This window comes from Anticarsia gemmatalis, chromosome 21 (genome assembly GCF_050436995.1).
Source record: "Anticarsia gemmatalis isolate Benzon Research Colony breed Stoneville strain chromosome 21, ilAntGemm2 primary, whole genome shotgun sequence".
NCBI classification, from domain to species: domain Eukaryota; kingdom Metazoa; phylum Arthropoda; class Insecta; order Lepidoptera; family Erebidae; genus Anticarsia; species Anticarsia gemmatalis.
Genome location: NC_134765.1, coordinates 142,596 through 163,484, shown reverse-complemented (window position 1 = coordinate 163,484; position 20,889 = coordinate 142,596). Strand labels below are relative to the sequence as shown.

The window sequence follows — 20,889 nt, the reverse complement described above, 5'->3', positions numbered from 1 at the left end:
TTTTTCTTAACAGGCGCTAGATTTGCCTGACCCGAAAATCATACCCGCTGCACGCAACGAATAACAATACGTTTGTTTTGACTGCTGCCACGCCGTGTCAATCTATATCGACAGCCCTAGCTAACTAAATATTTTTTTAAAGAAAATTAAGATTGCACAAGTCTTGCAATCCTGAAAGGCTTAACCCATTGGCTTAAACCACTCACTTTAGGCATACCGGAACAGCCCAGCAGTGAGGCTATAATTAATACTAAAAAAAAATTATTACCTTACCAAAAGTTTAACTTAAGTTCCCCTATAACTTGTAAACAAGCACAGGTTAAGGTCGTAGCAAGTTTGAGGGCGCTTCAACAGTTCGTTGGCGAGTGTGATTCAGTTGTGTCCCCGCTGTCGGCAGGAGTGCGCGCGTCGACGCGTAGCCCCCTCGTAGCACGCGCCTCGATCTTCACTACGAAAAACAAGTGAAAAACTCGCGCCAGGTTTTTCGTAGAGCTTTCGTAGGAAGCTGGTTAGGTTTCTCGTAGTACCATTGTTTTAGCTAAGTTTTTGTTTAGTGACGTGATTTTTGTAAGTGTTTTGTGAAATAGTTTTCATGTGAGTATTGTTTTTAATTTCATATCTTTCTTTAATATTCTTTTCGAGGAGCCACTTATTCAATATTGTAACGATATGAGATAATATAATCTACTCTTATATTAATCCATTTATTTGTAAAACATTTAAAGAAAAAAGTTTTTTATATTATTATATTGAATTTGTTTTTTGATTTTTTTTCTTATCTGCAGAAAAAAAAGACATATAAATTTCCAATCAAAATAAAATAAAACAATATACTTACTGACGACCTCCGTGGTGTAGTGGGTTCGACTTCCGCAGGGAATAAACAAGAGCGTTTTTGCAAATTTGTATTTTAGGATATGTATCTCTTATATAACTACTAACTAGTTACTATAATTTACCGATTCTACATTTACATAGCGCATCACCGGAACTGCGACAAAATACTATATTGACTGTCTAAGGGCAAATTATTATTTTATGCCTTTCTAGGCAATAGTATCTAGTCTTTAAGGACCTTACCAAGTGGCGTTCTTAGGTCTGTCTTCCTCTATCGAAAAAAGGGAAGGTTTTATGTATGTATGTAGTATTTACCAGTAGCAATTACTTTTGTGGTAAAGGTAGCTATACTGCCTCCGAGGCGCAGTGGTTTAGGTCGCCACGCCGCTACCATTGCGTCGGGAGGTCGAGGGTTCGATTCCCACACGGAAAAAATATTTGTGTGATCCACAAATAATTGTTTCGGGTCTAGTTGTAGGTACTTTGTATCTGTTGTTTGTATGTTTGTAAAAGTCCCCGCGACACAAGAGAAATTCTTAGTTCGAAAATTGTCTTTGTCAAAGAAATAAATGAACAAATCTTTCTATCTTTTGAGATTATTATCGTAAGTGCAACTGATTAGCCGGTATTCTATCATCGTATGAGAGTAATGCCATCATTCGCAAGTGCGTATATTTGTTTAATGTAGCGCGTCGGTGCGGCGGCGCGTGCGCACTTAGCACCGCGCGTGGCGTTCATTCATGAACCACCCAAAATAAATACATTCATAAATACATTACACACCTTGCATTTTATTACGTAAAAGGATAGTCACCGCAGTTTCATTCGTCTCATTTTTGACGCGTATTGAGCCTGTGACTAATGAATCGAATATAAGGTACTTTTCGAATAGTGATTTAAAAAAGAAATACTTTAGTGCTTCCGGAGTTGAAGTACTATAAAGTATCTATATCCTGAAGCTTAGAATTTGATATATTGATCGGAATGTATGGAAATAGGCTCGCGGTCTAGACGTAGCTGTATTTAATACACTCCAGCTCACCGTCCCGTCTAAACCATCATTGCTCAGGGTGTTGCAGTTTCGATTTTCTCACAAAATAACAACTAAAACATGATACTACGTATGTATGTATTTTAGTGGTCGCTTCCACTGCTACCTAGATAATTATATTTAAACTTCTTTAGTTCTTAATAAGAAGTAATTCTAGTTGAAAACATTTACTGCAAGCATAAGGCCTGCTACACACATATGCGGTTCGGGAATATTTTATCGAACAACAAAACCAGCTCGACTCACATGCTTGGCTTGTGCCGAAATGTATGTAGTTGTCGCAAGCCTTATTGGAGGTTCCAAACCAATACCCAAGTAGGCTGTACTTTGTTTTTCTATTGTGTACATAAAATAAACACTTACATACCTACTAGATAGGGTTAGGGAAAAAATATTAGTAGGTAGATACTCGTATGATTTATTTGAAACATTGATATTGTTATAATGGGTAAATACTGGTATGAGATCACTGCCGATGATTATTTGTATTACATAATAGTCATCAACCAAAACAGATATTATTATGTACTTACATGTCAATAGTGGATACAGACAAATTGTGTCAATCCCTTTCCGAGCTAGTGGTAGATTCAGTTATTGTAACGACTGTCAAAAGTGTCAACATTTGACCTGAATTAATAAATGATTTGATTTCGAACTTATATAGTTCTATATACTCACTACAAATGAGAAGGTGGCTGTGCCCGGTCCATACGCTACGTCTTTTGAGGCTAAATACCTGCACCAATTTAGTTTAAGTACGTAGTTCAATTTGTTGTGTATGCTAATTTTGATTACTTATATCCTACAAAATGCAGAAACAAATTTTCAAAAAAACAAAATAAAGCCATTACTATACCACTGCTGGGCAAGGGTCTGCTACCGAAACGAGGAAAGGGTATGATTTTGAGTCCACCACACGAGTCAAGTTTATAAATAATTTTAGTCAATTACTGTTTTCATTGTTCATAAATCCGTGTACCGAAATCAATTTAACAGTTTTAAACATTTTATCCGGGACATCGCTGATATTATTAAGGATTTATGATGATTATTTGGAATTTATTTTAATATGTCCCTAAAGATGAGAACAATACACCACATCTACTGTAAATAATTTTTAGTTCGTGATAGATTTAATTCTGTACCTGTCTGTTGACAACTATTTGAAAGTGACTATGCTGTACATTGTTTTCTCCCTTAGATAATAATGATGAACATGTTATATTTAAGCAGCAATGTATTAGCGTGTTTATCTCACATATCAGTTGACATATATGATGGTCGCTATTCAGTTTGTTGTTCTAATAGCAACCATCAGGTGTCAACTGAGATGTGAGATAAGCCCGATAATTTACTCTCTCTCCTTAATCAGCATCATCATGAAAGAAACATCCACTATTGGACAAAGCCAGCTCTCCCCCATAGGGTTTCTCAATGCATGATACTGGTCACCGAACCCTCAGTAGCGCGAATCTCTACCGCTATTGACTATCGCCAACCGGCTAGCTGCATTTAAAAAAATTGTATGAAAATCTGATCAGCGTCCCTAGTGGACGCCGCCCGAACTATTAATGCTGTACATTTTAAATATCAAACTCTTGATAGTGTATAGTAACGACAGTAGAGAAACGCGTTAAATAACCAATTTCTGGTAATTAGTCTAAATAATAAGAAAAACCTATTACTATGTTCTTAACTCGGGAACATAACTCAGGACCTCACAAGTTACAAAAACCTGTCGTTCCACAGGATAAATAAACTACTAACACTTAACGTTTAGAATATAAGACTGTCAATTAACTAGAGTTCAATGAACTCGTGCAATATTAGTTAAGCGCTAGGAAACGTTTAGTATTCGTTAGGTGTTGTGAAAGAGCACTAAAGTACATTAGTTGACAGCTAGGAAGTTGAGCGAGAAATTTTTAAACTTTAGTTAAGTACCCATTAATAGTTTTTCCATATTTAAAACTATGCACATAAAAACTATTTGACGACTCCTATGACGCAGTAATAAAGGTAATCGCCACGCCACTACGAGTCCGTCGAGAGGGTTTGATTCCCATACGGAACAAATATTTGTGCGAGCCACAATACTTGTTTCGGTGTGTGTCTGATTGTACTTTGTGTCCGTTGTATGTAAAAGTCCCCGCGACCGAAGAGCAAGTGCGGAAATTTTCGTTTTTATTAATCAATTAACAATAATGTATCCTAGTTTTAAAATAAATAGTCTCAAATTCTTCAAACTGCACAAGGAAGCTCCCAAAAAGATGAATTATTTACATGAGAAGTATGAGAACTTGAAATATCAGGTTAATGCTCACGTTCTTTCACAAGATTCGTATCTAAGTTTCATAGTTATAATGATATTGTGAAGAGAACGGTCGCGTTGGGAGCGAAGTGTGCAAGTAGCGTCGCAGAGTGACCGCGCGGTACTTCAGCTAATAATCTAGTGGCTAGGTCATTGACCTGGCGAATTGTTGCTAATGTACGAACACGGTCTAAAGCACAGGATACATTTGACGTTTACGATCCGTGTTCGCTTGCTTGATTGACGTTATTCTCGCATTTATCCATTCCGGTTGAATGTATTTGAAGATAATAAATGCAACAAAATTGCTAGGCTGAAATAAGAAAAACAAAAAGCTTTAAATCTCCACTGTTATCAGAGACTCTGATGCAAGAGTTCTTCATGATGCTGTTCCCAACCGTTAAAACAGTAACGTCCTGGTCCTTGGTATTGTACACGTTTAGACGTACTACCAGCTGTTTGAAGTGTCTTGACATCTTATTTCTGTAAAGAACAATAAATAAGGAGAGGATTCCATCGTCTTAAAAGAGTAGTTTTCTTTCTCATTTACATAGTTAGAGCGTCGCTTAACATGGAACGGTAATGACCATAAATATTTATTTACAGATCTCGCAGAAACTTTTCAGAGACCCTACAAATTTAAATAACCACATCAATGTTGGTCTATTACATCGTTATTATATACCTTCTTACTCATAACACGTACTAAATAGATGCATCAAGTTAAGCAACACATCTCTAGGACGCTGTCCGGTCGATTACAATTGAAATTTAGATGTGTTGACACGATTTACACGTTATCTGTAAGTTAAATGAGAGCAGTAACACAATATCTACATTAAAAAATGTCGCGATCTATTCAAGGTATTGTACTTACCTAAGAATATGTGTTTTGTGAAAATAAAATACATACATATATCAAGAATTCTTAGAATGTCCTGTAAAATCTAATGTTTCTTTCTATCTGTTTATTTAATTGACTTGCTCTTCAGATGCGTAGTTAGTCCCTACAAAGTATCTGTTACACTTTCACGTCTAAACTGCTAAGCAGATTTTGACGAAGGGATACATTTGCGTCCACTGCAGACTTCTGAAAATCCCGCTCGACTATGTGAACATTTCTACACTAACTTATTTCAGCTAGTTGACATTGACTACCAACATACCTACTGGGTACTTTTCCCAAAAACAATAAAAATAATACCTGTATTTACGACCAGTCAGCTCGTATGTAATATTTGTCCGCACACGAAACAGTGTCATTTTAGCCGAGCTGAGAGAACATAAGCCTAAACATAAAAGCCTATTTAGGAGGCCACTTATGTTTCTGCGTGTGTTCTCAGCCCTGAAGCTTTTGTACGCTCCATAGCACTAATGTGGTGCCTAAATGTACCGAGTGCGATTGAAGACGATTATTGCATGAAATAAACGCGTTATGATAAGTGTAGCGTAATGTGCTTCTATATAGCTAGTTAAGTTACAATTTTATATGAATCATTTATAATTTATATATTTTTTTTTGAATAAATAGTATTTATTCTACATAGTGCATGGAGAAAAAGCATGTGTATGTTTATCATTATTTAAGAAGATAAAAACAGACTGCCTCTGTGGCGCGTTCGATCTCCGGGTCGGGCAAACTACTATTGTCTTTTTTTATTAATATTGATTTTTTTCTCAATAGTAGCCTAAAGTTTGGTATAACAATAGGCTCGCCCTATTACATACGCCCCTATAACATGGGACTAACATTGTTAATGGCGAATTGTGGATGTATTTTATACACCTCTGCCTACATCTTCGGGTATAACAGGCGTGATTATTATGTATGTGTGTAAAATACTTCTTTCCACATTAAAGTAATTCCAGTTGATTTAATCCCTCATTAATTGTACGCTGAAGTTCAAATGAATCCTTTTTTTCTCCCTAGCTGTAATTGCCTAGCTAATTGTTCGTCGCCGGCGGAAACTTTTAAAGAAGTCTCGCTTCTAACACAAAATACAGAGGCGTCGTACTGCGCTGGTGTACACGACAGTACAGGATACCACGACCTTGGGAATATGTACTTTAATCCTTTAGTTAGGACTAGGTTATACACGAGCTAACTTAAATTTTAAATTTATTTGCAACTTAAACTTAACTAGTTCAAATTACTATTGATATTTATAAAGTACCTAAGTGAGTGATGTAATTTATTACGCTCGTGTTAATTTTATCAATTTATCAAAATAAGACAACATTTACAACTTACCATTTATGTTACGATATTTAAAAATGTACTGTTTGGTTTTGTGTGCCCTATATGTATATAAAATATATATTTGTTTATTGTTGCCTTTATTTGCAGTTAAAAATAATATTTTGATTTTGAATCATGATTAATTAATAAACCCATGTATAAATAACGTCAAAATACGTGTATAGATTCCGCACAAGATTCCCATTTACAATTCCAAATTGTTACTTGTGAATAAGGTTTTACATTTGTTTGTAGTTTAAAACTCACCCTTACTGGTTAATCCGTGTCTTGCATCGCACGTCCTCTGCGGGTCGGTTAGTTCGGCCACCGTTCTGTATATAACATGTTAGAACAAGGTCACTCGGACTGTTTACTTACACGGCACATTGTTCATCCAGCTTTTACATTTCAAAGCTTGAGCGAACACAATTTGCTCTGTGCATGAATATACAATTTTTGTAAGAAAATAGAGTACCTACAGCTGATTTTTATATCCTAAGACAAGACGAAAGGAGGCCTTTGGCGTTATACTCGACTATAGGACTACTAGGTATTATGAATTGCAAAAGGCAGCTTTATTTCGCCTACACATCTTCGGTAATAGCAGGTGTTGTTTCAAAACTTGAACTTATCCCTCGTATCTATAAGATTATTTGATGGAGAACCAACCTTTACGATATCAGTACATTTGACGAGATGCGTTAATCACTATAATGTAGGGAAGAAAACAATGTACAGCAAAGTGGCTTTCAAATAGTTGACAACTGAGATAAATGATGATAATTATATTAATTTGTTTATTCACCGTCCCTGTATATAACCGTTGGGATTGTATTTGAAATGAAATAACTTCGTTTGTGTAATAGAGACGGGCAGTAATTACACATCATTTGAGTCCACAAATGCATCCACATGGACACATAATACCTACTGTTTTATAAATAAAAACAAACTGCCTCTGGTTAATTCGGTAATGTGACTGACAATCAAAACTGCGATTTTGAATAGTTACTTGAAACTGTAAACCTTTTTGTATTTTCTGGGTCTAGTATAAGTGTTTGTGGCTTAAAAAATACTTATTCTTATTTTGTCAATTACGTATTTCGTCTTTTTAATAAGCATCGCAAAAAATAAGTAACACAACCAAGTTTAGTAGATAACGTATTTACACGATAAATAAATCTGGAACTTAGTAGGCAACTGGTTAGTTTCCCAGCGCACTTAATTAAAGTAATTACACAGGTATTTGCTGTGGGGCGCCCTAGCGGTGTTGTCTCAGTAACATTCTAGGCGCCCTAGGGTTGCCAGATGGACGGGATTCCCGGGACTGTCCGGGAATGTTTTCCCGTGTCCAGTAATTTTACTATACTGTCCCGGAATTAAAAAAAATTACAGAGCCACGATGCAACAACTTTTTTTTGGTCATTCCTACTTAGTGTAGTCTCGGACCGGGGACCATAACTCTAGTTCCGTTCGTGGATCCAGAAATGTCTAAGAAATAGTCAGTCTGGATCTGGCAACCCTACCTCGCCAGTAATTTGCACTGTGCGCTGGCGCAGGCCCCCATTACTTTGTACATCGTTGACATCTAACATGGACATAGTTAAATAATTACATCGTTAACACTATTTGTATCCGCTAATAGGTTGAACTCACAACAAATCCTTTTTAAGTTACAATATCGAATATCACGCTTGCTTGCCGTAAAGTTAGTATATAGTGTTGCTTTTAACGCATTCTGTAGTGGCGCAATTGTGTTTTGTTCAGTCACTCTTATGTTACAAATTACATGTATGCGCTAATTTTTCTTTAAGATGAGTTGTTTACTTCAAAATTACGAATATAATACGCGGATGTGGGTAGAGATTTATCGGCTCTAAGCGATTATTTTGGATTGAACAAGTTCAGTAGCTCGATTCTCTACTACCTTCTATTGAATATTGATAACCCGCTAACTCGATGGTTCCAATTGTAGAGAATCGATCTACAGTTCACTCTGTGAAAGTGTTTGAAACTAGTTACTTGATTTGATAGTTAGCTCTTATTTATTACTAGCTGACCCGCGCAACTTCGCTTGCGTCACATAAGAGAGAATGGATCAAAATTTTCCCCGTTTTTGTAACATTTGTCACTGTTACTCTGCTCCTATTGGTAGTAGCGTGATGATATATAGCCTATAGCCTTCCTCGATAAATGGGCTATCTAACACTGAAAGAATTTTTCAAATCGGATCAGTACTTCCCGAGATTAGCGCGTTCAAACAAACAAACAAACAAACAAACAAACAAACAAACAAACAAACAAACAAACTCTTCAGCTTTATAATATTAGTATAGATATTCCTTCAATCAACAAATCATGATATTCGGCTTACATCATTACATCATATTAAAAAATACATTGTAGAAAATATGATTAAAATAGGAATCTATTCTTAGCATTCGTTTGCATAAACGTGCACAGTTGTTGTTAAAAAGTCTATAAGTCGTGCGATTAATAGTCGCGCCGACAAAACGTGACAGTTCTTAGGGCTGTCACATTTCTCTCAACCGTTACGACATCTACTGACAAAAATATGTATAACTATGAGGTGCTAATGTTATTGTAATGTATTGAATTTATAACATGGTGTTGAAAAACGCTTCAGTGGTTATAATTTTTTTCTGTAATGGGTGACACATGATGATTTTATTCATCCAAAATTAGATTAAACGTTGAGAAAGCGGGCGTCTTGTTTACCAAATACCAATGTATTTATTATATAAAGTTTTATTGCAATGTATTACTTACATTGTTTGATTCTACAACAATCTTTTTGAAATTTATGAATAGGTGAAAGTGCAATGTAGGCATAAGACCCGCGTGAAACCTTTTTTAGTCTTAGTTTTTACAAAGTAACAGAAATTTTTATATTTTATGCAATACCTTTACAAGAAAATTAAGAGTAGCAACCCTACGTAACATAATCCAATAGATATCAAGTTGTTATCGCGAGTAGTTATTACAAGGGCTGTTACATAAAACGCTTAGATCATGCATCACTTGATTGACTGTCAGTGCAGACTTGCGACTTGCAGACAGCCCACGCGACTTGTCGTGCGACTAGTCGATCAACCAGTCGACGACTCTATCTAGTTTGTGTGAGTTGTTTTATGGTTTAATCTGCCATGTACTTTGATCTACAGGATACATAAATCTTGTACTAGAAGCATGGGAAATGAATATAGTATGCACTGGATTACTGAAAGAGAGCAGACAGTAATCAAACGATTTTATCTGCAGGATTCCGTTGCATATTTTTAAGCGGATAGGCTATCCGGTACTTTTATAATAGTTTACAAATTTTCTTCTCTGCGTTTGTTAATTATACACTAGTCCCAAAAATTAAGGGATATAAAAAAACATCCAAATTTTTGGGTGATTTTCAACAAGCTGTAACTCTAAGGAAAATGGTTGTACAGAAAAAATAAAAAAAGCAAATTGTAGCTCCAAGTGTCTAGTTTTCAGATATGACCATGAATTTTTTTTGTCATGGCCAGGTCTGGAGAAATCCTACGAAAACTACCGAAAAAAAAATTCCAAATTTTTTCCCGTCTAAAAAAAGGTCCACGGGCTTCAAAAAAATTTTTTTGATTATTTTGTTCAAAAGCTCTTTTAGAAAATTTAATCTTCTTTAATTTGCTGTATTCAAAAAGCCTGTACGACGATTTGCCGCGGAGTTATCGTCAATCAAAGCAAAAAAGTTCTTTTTGACTTTGATATTCAATAACTCCGGAAATAATGATCGTACAGGAAATCAAAGGAGGGTTTTGAAAACTGCACAATATTCTCTATAAGAAAATGTAAACATCTTTGAGAAATATAATAGAATAGTAAACATCTTAATGGTGATTTTTGCAAAAACAAAGAATTTGAAGCTTCGGGGCACACTGAAAAAAACATCGCAGCGCTTTGAATTTTTGAGGGATTCTAGGGGACACTTTGAGGTTGAAAAATTACCGACGATATCCTTCGTTCATCCATTTTATCCAAAGTTATACCAAGTTATCCAAATATCCTTAATTTTGCGAATTTTTGTCCTTTTTTCAGTCCGAGTTTTCAATTCAAAAAAATATTTTTTTCTCAAAGATGTTTACATTTTCTTATAGAGAATATTGTGCAGTTTTCAAAACCCTCCTTTGATTTCCTGTACGATCATTATTTCCGGAGTTATTGAATATCAAAATCAAAAAGAACTTTTTTGCTTTGATTGACGATAACTCCGCGGCAAATCGTCGTACAGGCTTTTTGAATACGGCAAATTAAAGAGGATTACATTTTTTAAAAGTGCTTTTGAACGAAACAATCAAAAAAATTTTTTTGAAGCCCGTGGACCTTTTTTAGACGGGAAAAAATTAGGAATTTTTTTTTTCGGTAGTTTTCGTAGGATTTCTCCAGACCTGGCCATGACAAAAAAAATTCATGGTCATATCTTAAAACTAGACACTTGGAGCTACAATTTGCTTTTTTTATTTTTTCTGTACAACCATTTTCCTCAGAGTTACAGCTTGTTGAAAATCACCCAAAAATTTGGATGTTTTTTTATATCCTTTAATTTTTGGGACTAGTTTATTATTAGTCACTTAACTTTATCTATCGATAATTCTATCCAAGTAGTAATATAAGTATTAATAATCATAAAACTAATCATACTTTACTAAGGTTTAAATGTAAAAATACCCGCAAAATGTAACTAACTATCATTAACGATGTTATATAACTTTTATATTGTTACAGTGTGATCGCGAACCGAATGCGATGCGAACAACACGAGACAACGAACACACGAACATACAAACACAGTGAGAAACAAACAAACAAACATGGATCTAATTTCGAACGTGACAGACATGTCCATGGACATGTTGACTATGTTAAACGAAAGTTACTACAGTAACATATCAACTGCATACTTTAACATGACACCAGATGAAATAAGCATGTTGGAAGAAGAACACGGTTCGTTCAATGGTACAGCAGGTCCGACTCCTCGTAAGACGAAGGCCTGGTTCAAGACAGCGGTGATGGTGGTGTACACCATAGGGATAGTGGGGAACTTCGCCGCTATCATCTCACTGAGGAGGGGGGAGCGACGGGTGAGGAACAGGAAACATTTGCTGCTGCTCACCACACTCGCTGCTAATGACTTAGTTGCTCTTGTAAGTACAGACTGTTTTGGCTTTTGAAGTTTGTGTTAAAAGAATGTGCCAAAGTCGCTTTAGAAATTGTGCTATGTATTATTTAGAAGTCAGTAGAAGCCGCGACAAAGCTCAATGATATATGTAGTAAAACTTTATAAGTATTGATACAAATAATTTAACATTCATGACCTATTTTGTGCTTTGATTGAGCCGCTATTTACTCACTCCATACACCGTTGATCTTTGACGATCAATGAGCTCAAATAATGACGCAATAATGTACGTAATAAACTGGATTTCACTGATAAATTACACACCGGAGATGATAAATTTTACTTGTTTCCGACACGATCCAATGTTGGAAGATTAGTATGTTGTCGTAGTCAAGTTTTATCACTATGAGTACCGCAATTAAATGCTTTCAAGTAAACGATTAAGTAGTTACGGATGGTCCGTGGTGCAATGTGTGCAATGTGTGCGAGTAACGGCATAGCGCGACCAGTTCCCGGCCTCTCCCGCCACACTCGCCACACTTGCCTCCACGCAGTCTTGGAGACAGACTGCACCTACTTGACCAACCGCAAGTTGTAATGTTATGTTGCAAATTTTTATCAACCCCTATCGACGCCAAATTGAATTCTCACGATACTGCCGATTACCAACATTGGTTCAGTTGTGTCGGTCAACGGAATCGACACAACTAAACCAATGTAATGATGCTACAAGATCCTATAATGCCGTTGTTTATGCCGATTAACTTACTAGAAATGGTTATAGGGCAAAAAATTTCACCTAGTTTTATAGAGTGAGTTGTTTTGCTTCACATAATGTGACTATGCCTTTGGAATAGACTATCGGGTATATGTTAGTAATATGTGGTGCGTTGCGCAGGTCGGTATGATGTGCGCGATGCTGGTGGGGCAGCACGTGGGCGGCGTGGAGCACACGCGCGCGTACTGCGCGGCGCGCGTCGTGCTGCGCGTGTTCGGCATCGGCAGCGGCTGCATCGCCGTCACCATGGCGCTCGAGCGCTACCTCGCGCTCACCAGGCCCTTCCTCTACCAGAAGGTAACTACTTTTACATCCTAACATACCGGTCACACTGGGAAAGATCTTAAGGACAAAAAAAATACCCCCAAATGTTTTCTTCTTCTTATTTGACAACAACCGGGACCTACTTTTTACGTGCCCTACAAAGCATGGAGACGTACAATTCGAATATCACCATGCTGTTACCCATCTATGGAATGACCGCACCAAGGTTTGCTTAACCCACAGAATCTTTACCGGCCGATGAGCGCCACTCGCTATCTTGTCTAGAATCCTAGAGAAAAGCTCTCATACGGCAGACAGCCGGAATTTATCCTCTGTTAGCAGTTATACGGGGCTCGTGTTGCGATGCATTCGAGGAAATAAAACAGGAATAGAAAACGTAGTATATTTTTAGATAGGCGCCATAAGTCAATAAAAATCAAATAGTTGCAAAGATTGGCACGACCTGAATAACTAGATGAACACAAGGTTGCTCTGTTTTCATGTCTAGACGTCGACAACGAAAACTCACAACAGCACAAACAGAATAGTTATACTCAGTCGCAATCATATCAAAGTATGCTTTCATTACCTCTCGATCATTATCAGAATATTCTATTAGTAACAGAAGTCTGCATATCTATACTAATATTATCTATACTAATATTATAAAGCTGAAGAGTTTGATTGTTTGTTTGAACGCGCTAATCTCAGGAACTACTGGTCCGATTTGAAAAATTCTTTCACTGTTAGATAGCCCATTTATCGAGGAAGGCTATAATAGGCTATGTAACATCACGCTACGGCCATTCGGAGCAGAATACCAGTATTTTTTTTTACAAAAACGGGGAAAGTTTTGACCAATTCTCTTATGTGACGCAAGCAAAGTTGAGCGGGTCAGCTAGTTGTATATAATCATATCAAATCATTTATTCACTTAGGTCAAATGTTGACACTTATGATAGTTGTTACAATTACTGAATCTACCACAAACTACCTGTTAACGCAAAAATAATTTATCGATTTTAAGTAACTCGCAAAGTTTTATGTTTTTCTGTCATTCTTTTCAATCCAAAAATATATGACTATACAATGAATATCGATATAATGCCAAAACAACACAGGTAGTTTCAAAACCTGGATAAACACATAGAACATTTTTCCTTGTAAAATCTTATCTTGCCGGGTAACACGGGCACTAGTTGTTATCATTATGGAATCACGGGCTTTTATTACAGTATTCTCTTTATCTTTTTAGGCATAGTAGGAAAATTTGTTTTTTACTTGGATAGAATAGGATGTTTAATAGGAACTGATGCCCACTTAAGTACAGCAAGGGCATATAAGGACCGGCGCCAGTAAAGACTCGTACTACTTGACTCACTCATTGTCTTGTTTTATATAGTACTTCGAGAACCCTATTGTTTCCAGCCCTTTTTCGGCTAGCTATAGTTTTTTGCATTGCAAATGATAACCATCAGTGATGTTTTCCTAGAAGTACTTGTGTCCTCAATCATCTTGCTATGGGTGTCTCTAATTCATTGATTAATATGCTTCCCATCCTATGGCATAATGGACTGGATGGAACTTGCCCAGCCGTGGGACGTTAATGGGTTTATTTTCCAGCTACTGCTAACATTCATCTTATTTTACGTGTTTATAACTTAACGCCTGTTGTACTCAAAGGCACGGCACTGTTATACATACGGCAAATGTGTACAAAAACACAATAAGTATAGCTATTTGCCGACAACGTTACTATTGCATGGAATTCATAAGAAAACATCAATTTCATTTTATCCCTACCCAAAATCGCACCCGACACTTTAGCAGCAGTCAAATAACTAAGATTACACTCGTTACTAACATCCTTAATCAAAACATGATATTATAGATACTATACCATGTACACGTGTAAGCACAATGGTCCCCTTAAGTTAGCTCTGTCCAAGTAAAAGTGCGCCACTGACGGAGCTTCGACACCACGCACTTTCAAACAGGATCTACAAACTTATAAAGCTTCCCACAAACAATGACTTACCGGTTACCATACTACCAGGTGCTAGGGGTGCCTCGAAAAAAAGTAATTGGTAACCAAAGTAACTGAGAGTTATTACAGGATTGTCGATTGTTTATTTTAAGAGAATGCGTGACTAATTTAGGAAAGTAATTGTATTAAAGAAAAGTGTCCTTGTATATACGCGATATGTATGTAAGCTATATGACTGTAAAGTTTCAAAAAACCTGTTCATTAGTTTTGGGGTGAAATAGTAATAAACATAAACCTGATACTTTGACATCTATAATATTAGTATGATTTTTGAGCAACTCTACACTATATTTTTAATATTCAAATGTGTTACAAAAGCTCAACATAACAATAGGTTTTGATAAATACCAACCCTGACTAGCTGAATGTTGCCATTCGAACATACATGGTGTTTGAAGTTGTTTAGCCAACATAAAAAGCGAGTATGGGACTCGGGACTTTCCACACATACAAGTCACAAATCTGTTACTTGATTTTGTTTTTACCGCCTTTTGTTTTTATTTAGTCCCATACAAAAAACTAGTTTTGACTTGTTTAGTTACAATACAACAACAATAAAAACTTGCGGTTTACACTAAACAAACACATTATAGGTTTGCTAGGATACCTGGTTTCCCGAGATTGTCCGGGAAATCTGGATTTAGATGCATGTCTTTTTATAAACATCATTTACCTTCCTTTCGTAAATTATATTTTTCCTTTAATTAAAATCCAAAACTTCATGGCCACACTGTGGGACCATTTAACAATACCTTAATTAACTTTCAGAAGATATGAATTCCTCTTTACCTCCGTTGCAGCTCCTCTCGTTCAGTTTAGTTATTGATCAGTGTTTGATAACAGAGTCGATGTTATCCTAACACGTAGTTCAACTCATTGATTACTACCGATCACTTGATACCTTATCAAACACGCGCACTGTTACATGTCATCGTACAACATACACACAGACAAACAAATGTAGTAGTCCTATGCCTTATTTATTTACTACCATTTACTATGAAGTATTCATATTAATGAATGTATACTCGGATTCTTTTGATCTCGACTGTTATATTTAGATTTCTATTCCCCAGACTTCGTTTTAACTACAACTTAAAGAAATTTTGATAATAAGCCAAACATCATGATCATCATGATAATGTTTTTCCAACACAGTGCACGTGAAACTATCCTGTATCTATGTAGTTCAGTCTTGCTGTCGAGCTTTCAAAACGCTGCAATTTCTATTTTTATATCGCATCACAAATTCCGCTCGAAGGAAAGTTACAAGGAAAACTAAACAACATTTAGCGAGCACTTAAGTTAGCAATGGTATCAAAGCTGTAGAAAAATACAATTCTCAGAGATACAATTGAATGAAACGGCGCGTTAAACAGTGAGTGAAAAGTGCAAAGCTTCCAATATCTGTTCGAGTGGATATTAGTTCCATGTGAAGACGCTTGCACGCTCCCAGTCAATGACGTCAATAATGGCATTAAATAACAACTGAGACTCGGGATAAAAACTACTGATATTGTTTCTATTATATGTAGTTAGCTTTGTACTGTCTCTGCACCAATCATTGCAAGTGACGAAGTTTAGCTAAAGGGAAACTCTATGAGTCTAGTAACTACAGTCCCACTGCTGTGCAGGGGTCTTTATTCTCTTCTCGCCATGTGCTAAGCCCTGGGTCCACGTAGTCAGTATGTTGTACCTATATTTTATTTTCCTTCGAACAAACCTTAAACTATGTATCTAAGTGTTCCCAAAGTAATGAAAGTAGATGAAATTCGCCCTAGAAAAGTTAATAGTTATTAGACTTTATGATAACGAGCTTAATAAAAATAAACTGTACCCTCGTTACTTGTTTTCATTTTATGTTTAGTTTTAGTTGAAACTGGAAAAGGCTAGTACATTCGACCTCACCAATGTTGACCTCTAAATTTAAGGCTTAGGACGTTTCAAGGGTTATCGGAGGTCACATAATATCTAAATACAACTTTGATTCTTAGGACTTTCACAAGATGTCCGATATTTGCCAGAAAGAATGCTACGCATTCGCACCGGTTACTTGTTTTCTGTCTGACTTTCAAACCTTTTTTTAGATTTTTTGTTTCATTGAAAAGACAACTCCAACGCTAAGAATTGCTTTTCAGTAACGGGTCTTTTACAAACATACAACCAAACGACACAAAGTACAACCACAGCCGAAGCTTGTGGATCTCACAAATAATTGCTCCGTGTGAGAATCGAACTGACGACCTCCCCGACGCAATGCTAGTGGCCTAGCGACCACCTTAACCACTCCGCCACGGAGATCGTCAAACTACCTAACTCATTCTCGGCTTAGCTAAAAAAGTATACCTATACATAAACTATTGAAGTTTCTATTTTCCAAAACCAAATAGTATTAAGGTAAGATTATTATTATAAGCTCTATGTTACTTCTTCTACGGAAACTTCCAACAAGTTCTGTGAGTGTAATTAATTTAGATCGGTGTTCATTTAGGACGTGACATACAGACATTCATTCAGGTTAATGTTTAGCAACAGGTGGAGAATATAGCTAAATGGGAACAGTGTTGTACTTACACTATTAGCTGTTATGATTATTACACGGGAATTAACGATATCAAACGTTTTTATATAAATAAACTATTGCACTAAGTATTAAGAAGCGAAGAAACCTCATTTAAATCCGGGTCGAGCTGCAACGCCACAGTTCGCATGATCAATCATTGTATTGATCAAATTGTAAATCTTTTGGCGATTGAAAACTGTGGTGAGTTTCTTGCTTATCTTCTCAGAAGACTTTTCCGAGCTAGTGGTAATTCAATCATTGTAACGACTATCATAGATGTGAACGTTTGACCTAAATTAATGAATGATTTGATTTTGATTTTTGTGTGTTATTCCTAGACACTGACAAAGACAAAGATAGTCAAGCAAATCTCATGAACGCAGCCTCGTCGCGGGAAACGAATAGTTGTTTGATGGTGTCCGTCACATACAACGATAGATAACTATTCACCTTAATATCACAAAGTACAAATAAGTAAACTGCTATCAATGTGCGATGATCTACCGTCTTATGGTGGCTATTGTGGATATAGCACATAGCGCGGCCACCTGCGGCGCGGTGACGTCACACACACAAACATGGCTCCCACTGATGGTACATCACACACACATCACATGAACTACGCGCGGTTATTGTTATTGCTTTCTTACTATCTCTACATAATACATCTGAACACGCGCTAGGACCATTATCTTATATTATTATATGAGCTTAATATACACTCGTTATATTTCATTTAATTACTTAGGGCTTAATGCGTCGGTGATATGGCTAATTGTAGATCTATACATTCTTATAAAGCTCACTACTTTGTACTCATAGCTCTACCCATCATCAGCTTAGCCTTCCTTCCTAATGTTGAAATTGGCTCCCAGCCTCACCGGTTCACCTGAATATCAATGTTTGCCACAACAATCCTGTAACCTGGGTATCACGATACCCTTCGGTAAGACTAGTTGCCATGCTTTCAAGCTGACAACTAGTCTTACCGAACCAAGCTAAGTGCAGGTAACGACTGTCAAAGTCTGTCTTTGTAAATTACAGCCGAGACCCATAATTTAACGTTCTTTCTGAAAGAAGAAACAAACAGACATGTTTTCACATTAATAATATGAATGTTTAAACGTATAGTATGAACTAGAATAGATTACATAAAGCTGAAAAACAAAGACTCAATTGTATTGTTACAAAAATACAGCTATGAAACAAATAGATGATTGTAAGCAGCAATAATAACATTGAACTGTGTACAAAATGTATTTATGTTTTGATGCACGATACCGCTCTCAGATCGAGCGCACTTGATTTATTTGACTAAATAATAGTGTGTCGGACAAACAGCGAGCGAAGCCGACGCCTATAAGCATGTTTATTATTCTTGTTACATATTATCGTCGATATAACGCTTTGTGAAAGCACTTTGCAAATATACATTGCAAATACTTTTGTTTCTTTTTTTTCTCTTTTGAATCGTATTGATAATTAATATCATCGGACAACTCGCACATTTGATTCCAAACTAAGCAGTTTTGGTAACCAAATAACTGATAAATATACCTATATACTTCTAAATACATACTTATATACCGTTATATGTATAGATAATTTAACAACTAGGTTCAGAACAGATTCTCATGCTTTTATAGAAACGGGCTCCGTAGCGCAGTGGTTAAGCTATTGTTTATTGTTATCATCAAAGTTTATAAATAATATATATAACTGACAAACTCAGCTCTCCATCATACAGAGGTCAACTTTATCGTTTAATCACCTATCATTATATTGTTTTCGGGAACGACATCTTTTCCTCATGATTACTAAGTTCCAGTATTAGAAGTAACAACATAGTTGTTATTAATGAGAACTCTGACCCGTCATTACAATAAGCGAACACGTCACAACACAAACAATTGACTGCTTTCAATATTTGGACGACTATAAAACTGTTTACAATGTAATGCAGCTTTATTCATAATCTTCGATTTAGAAAACATATTCCGGTCTTTCTTTCATGTTACTGGTGGACATGTGAGGAAATTACTTAAGCCTAAATTAAGTTAAGATTAAATAACCGAAGCTTAAATTGTCGAAATGTTATTAGAATAGCCAAGCCAAACCTTTCGTAAAGGAAAGAATGTATCCGAGAGATATGTTTTATTTAAAACTTACTTGTGCTTGATGATTTTATCCATTTCTATCGAATTCACGCATAAGTCGCTTTGGAAGTTCGATCAGCGCCTATAGAGATAAAATGATAGTGACATACAGAATTTTAGCAACTGATACGAATTCAAAACAAAATCTCAAGAGTTTAGTTCTCCCTACAGATTTATCTAGAACTTTATTGACGGTGTCGGTGGAGACTAATTGTTAACTATTAAAGTACATGTCACGTTGGAGACTAGTTTGAAACCTAAAGCCTCGGTATAAAGCCGGTCATATATCGTCGTAATACAACGTCACAGGCGTGGGAGTCTCGCGGTCACCTCGTCAATTACTTGCCTCTGAGGACGCTACATGAGGTGTACTTGATAAGGTCACGGTTCAAACTAATATAAGGTTCCTGTAGAGGTTAGGCAGAACTGGTGAAGTATTTTGGTCTTTTCAAACTTTTCTTTCTAAATTTGATGCTATATTTACTATATTAAATGTTGCCAGTTGATATTAAGCCTTTTCACTTTTTTAAAAACATCGCCAATTTGATCCATTTCGGGGTATTCTAGAGAAACCATGGCATTTTCCTCCACCTTTTATTTTTAAACTATAATAAATTACTTTACACTCATCAAATGATTGTGTTTTAAGATCTATTGACTGCAGTCAAATGAATTTATCTCTTACACATATACCTATTGAGATTAAAATAATCATGTAAGAGTGATCGGATCAACGACATAGGTATGCTTGTAAACAACAATAAAAGTTGTATTTAGATATTTTTACATTCTCCCGCGCGCTTCGCTGAAAGTGTTCGATGTATATTGAAATATCTCTCGCCAACAGATCGATGGTTCATCGAACATAAATCGATATTTCTAGGTCACAGACTTGATCTAAGGAATTCATGTTACAAGGAAAACAAACAAAAAATATCGAAACTGTGACGTTTCGGGAGACTAGCTGTTTTATGTGAGTTTCTTTGCATCTACAAGATATAAAAATGATTTAAACTATTTTATTTTATACGGTAAAATATCAAGTTGATAAGAGAAGAGTTATTTTTATTAAAAAGAGTATTTTTATATGCTGAGTAGGTACGCTCTATCAATATATTCCTTGTATTACAAGTTAAGCGGTAGAATATTTTGTCCGACATAATCATAAACATTAACTGTGATATTAAAGCGTGCCAATTATGACTTACAATCGGAAAACAGCGAGAATACCTAAAGATTTAATTAAGTTTTCAATCTAAGCGAAGTGTAGAATGTAGTACAAATAGCAGTATAGCACTGAACGGCTTCCCCAGACCTCGACAGTTAATTGTTATCGCACTGATTCATGGCCCACTGGTGAACGCAATCAACTAATTCCCTGCTATAAATAAGTCCAGCAGTCCAGCTGAATGACACCGCTATGTTTTCCCACAAACCTACAAACGTGTCGTCTTTTTATAGAAAATATGA

At 36.1% G+C, this 20,889-nt stretch overlaps 1 protein-coding gene across 1 annotated transcript in view; it reads left to right on the top strand.

Moving 5' to 3' along the window:
* The first annotated feature begins 373 nt into the window (after positions 1-373).
* Positions 374-20,889, top strand: part of LOC142982241 (prostaglandin E2 receptor EP2 subtype) — a 37,292-nt gene continuing 16,776 nt past the window's right edge. The window contains exons 1-3 of the mRNA XM_076128649.1: positions 374-594; positions 11,215-11,636; positions 12,510-12,686. Coding sequence (XP_075984764.1) covers positions 11,301-11,636; positions 12,510-12,686 — 513 coding nt within the window. The 5' untranslated portion in view covers positions 374-594; positions 11,215-11,300. The remainder of the gene's footprint in view (positions 595-11,214; positions 11,637-12,509; positions 12,687-20,889) is intronic.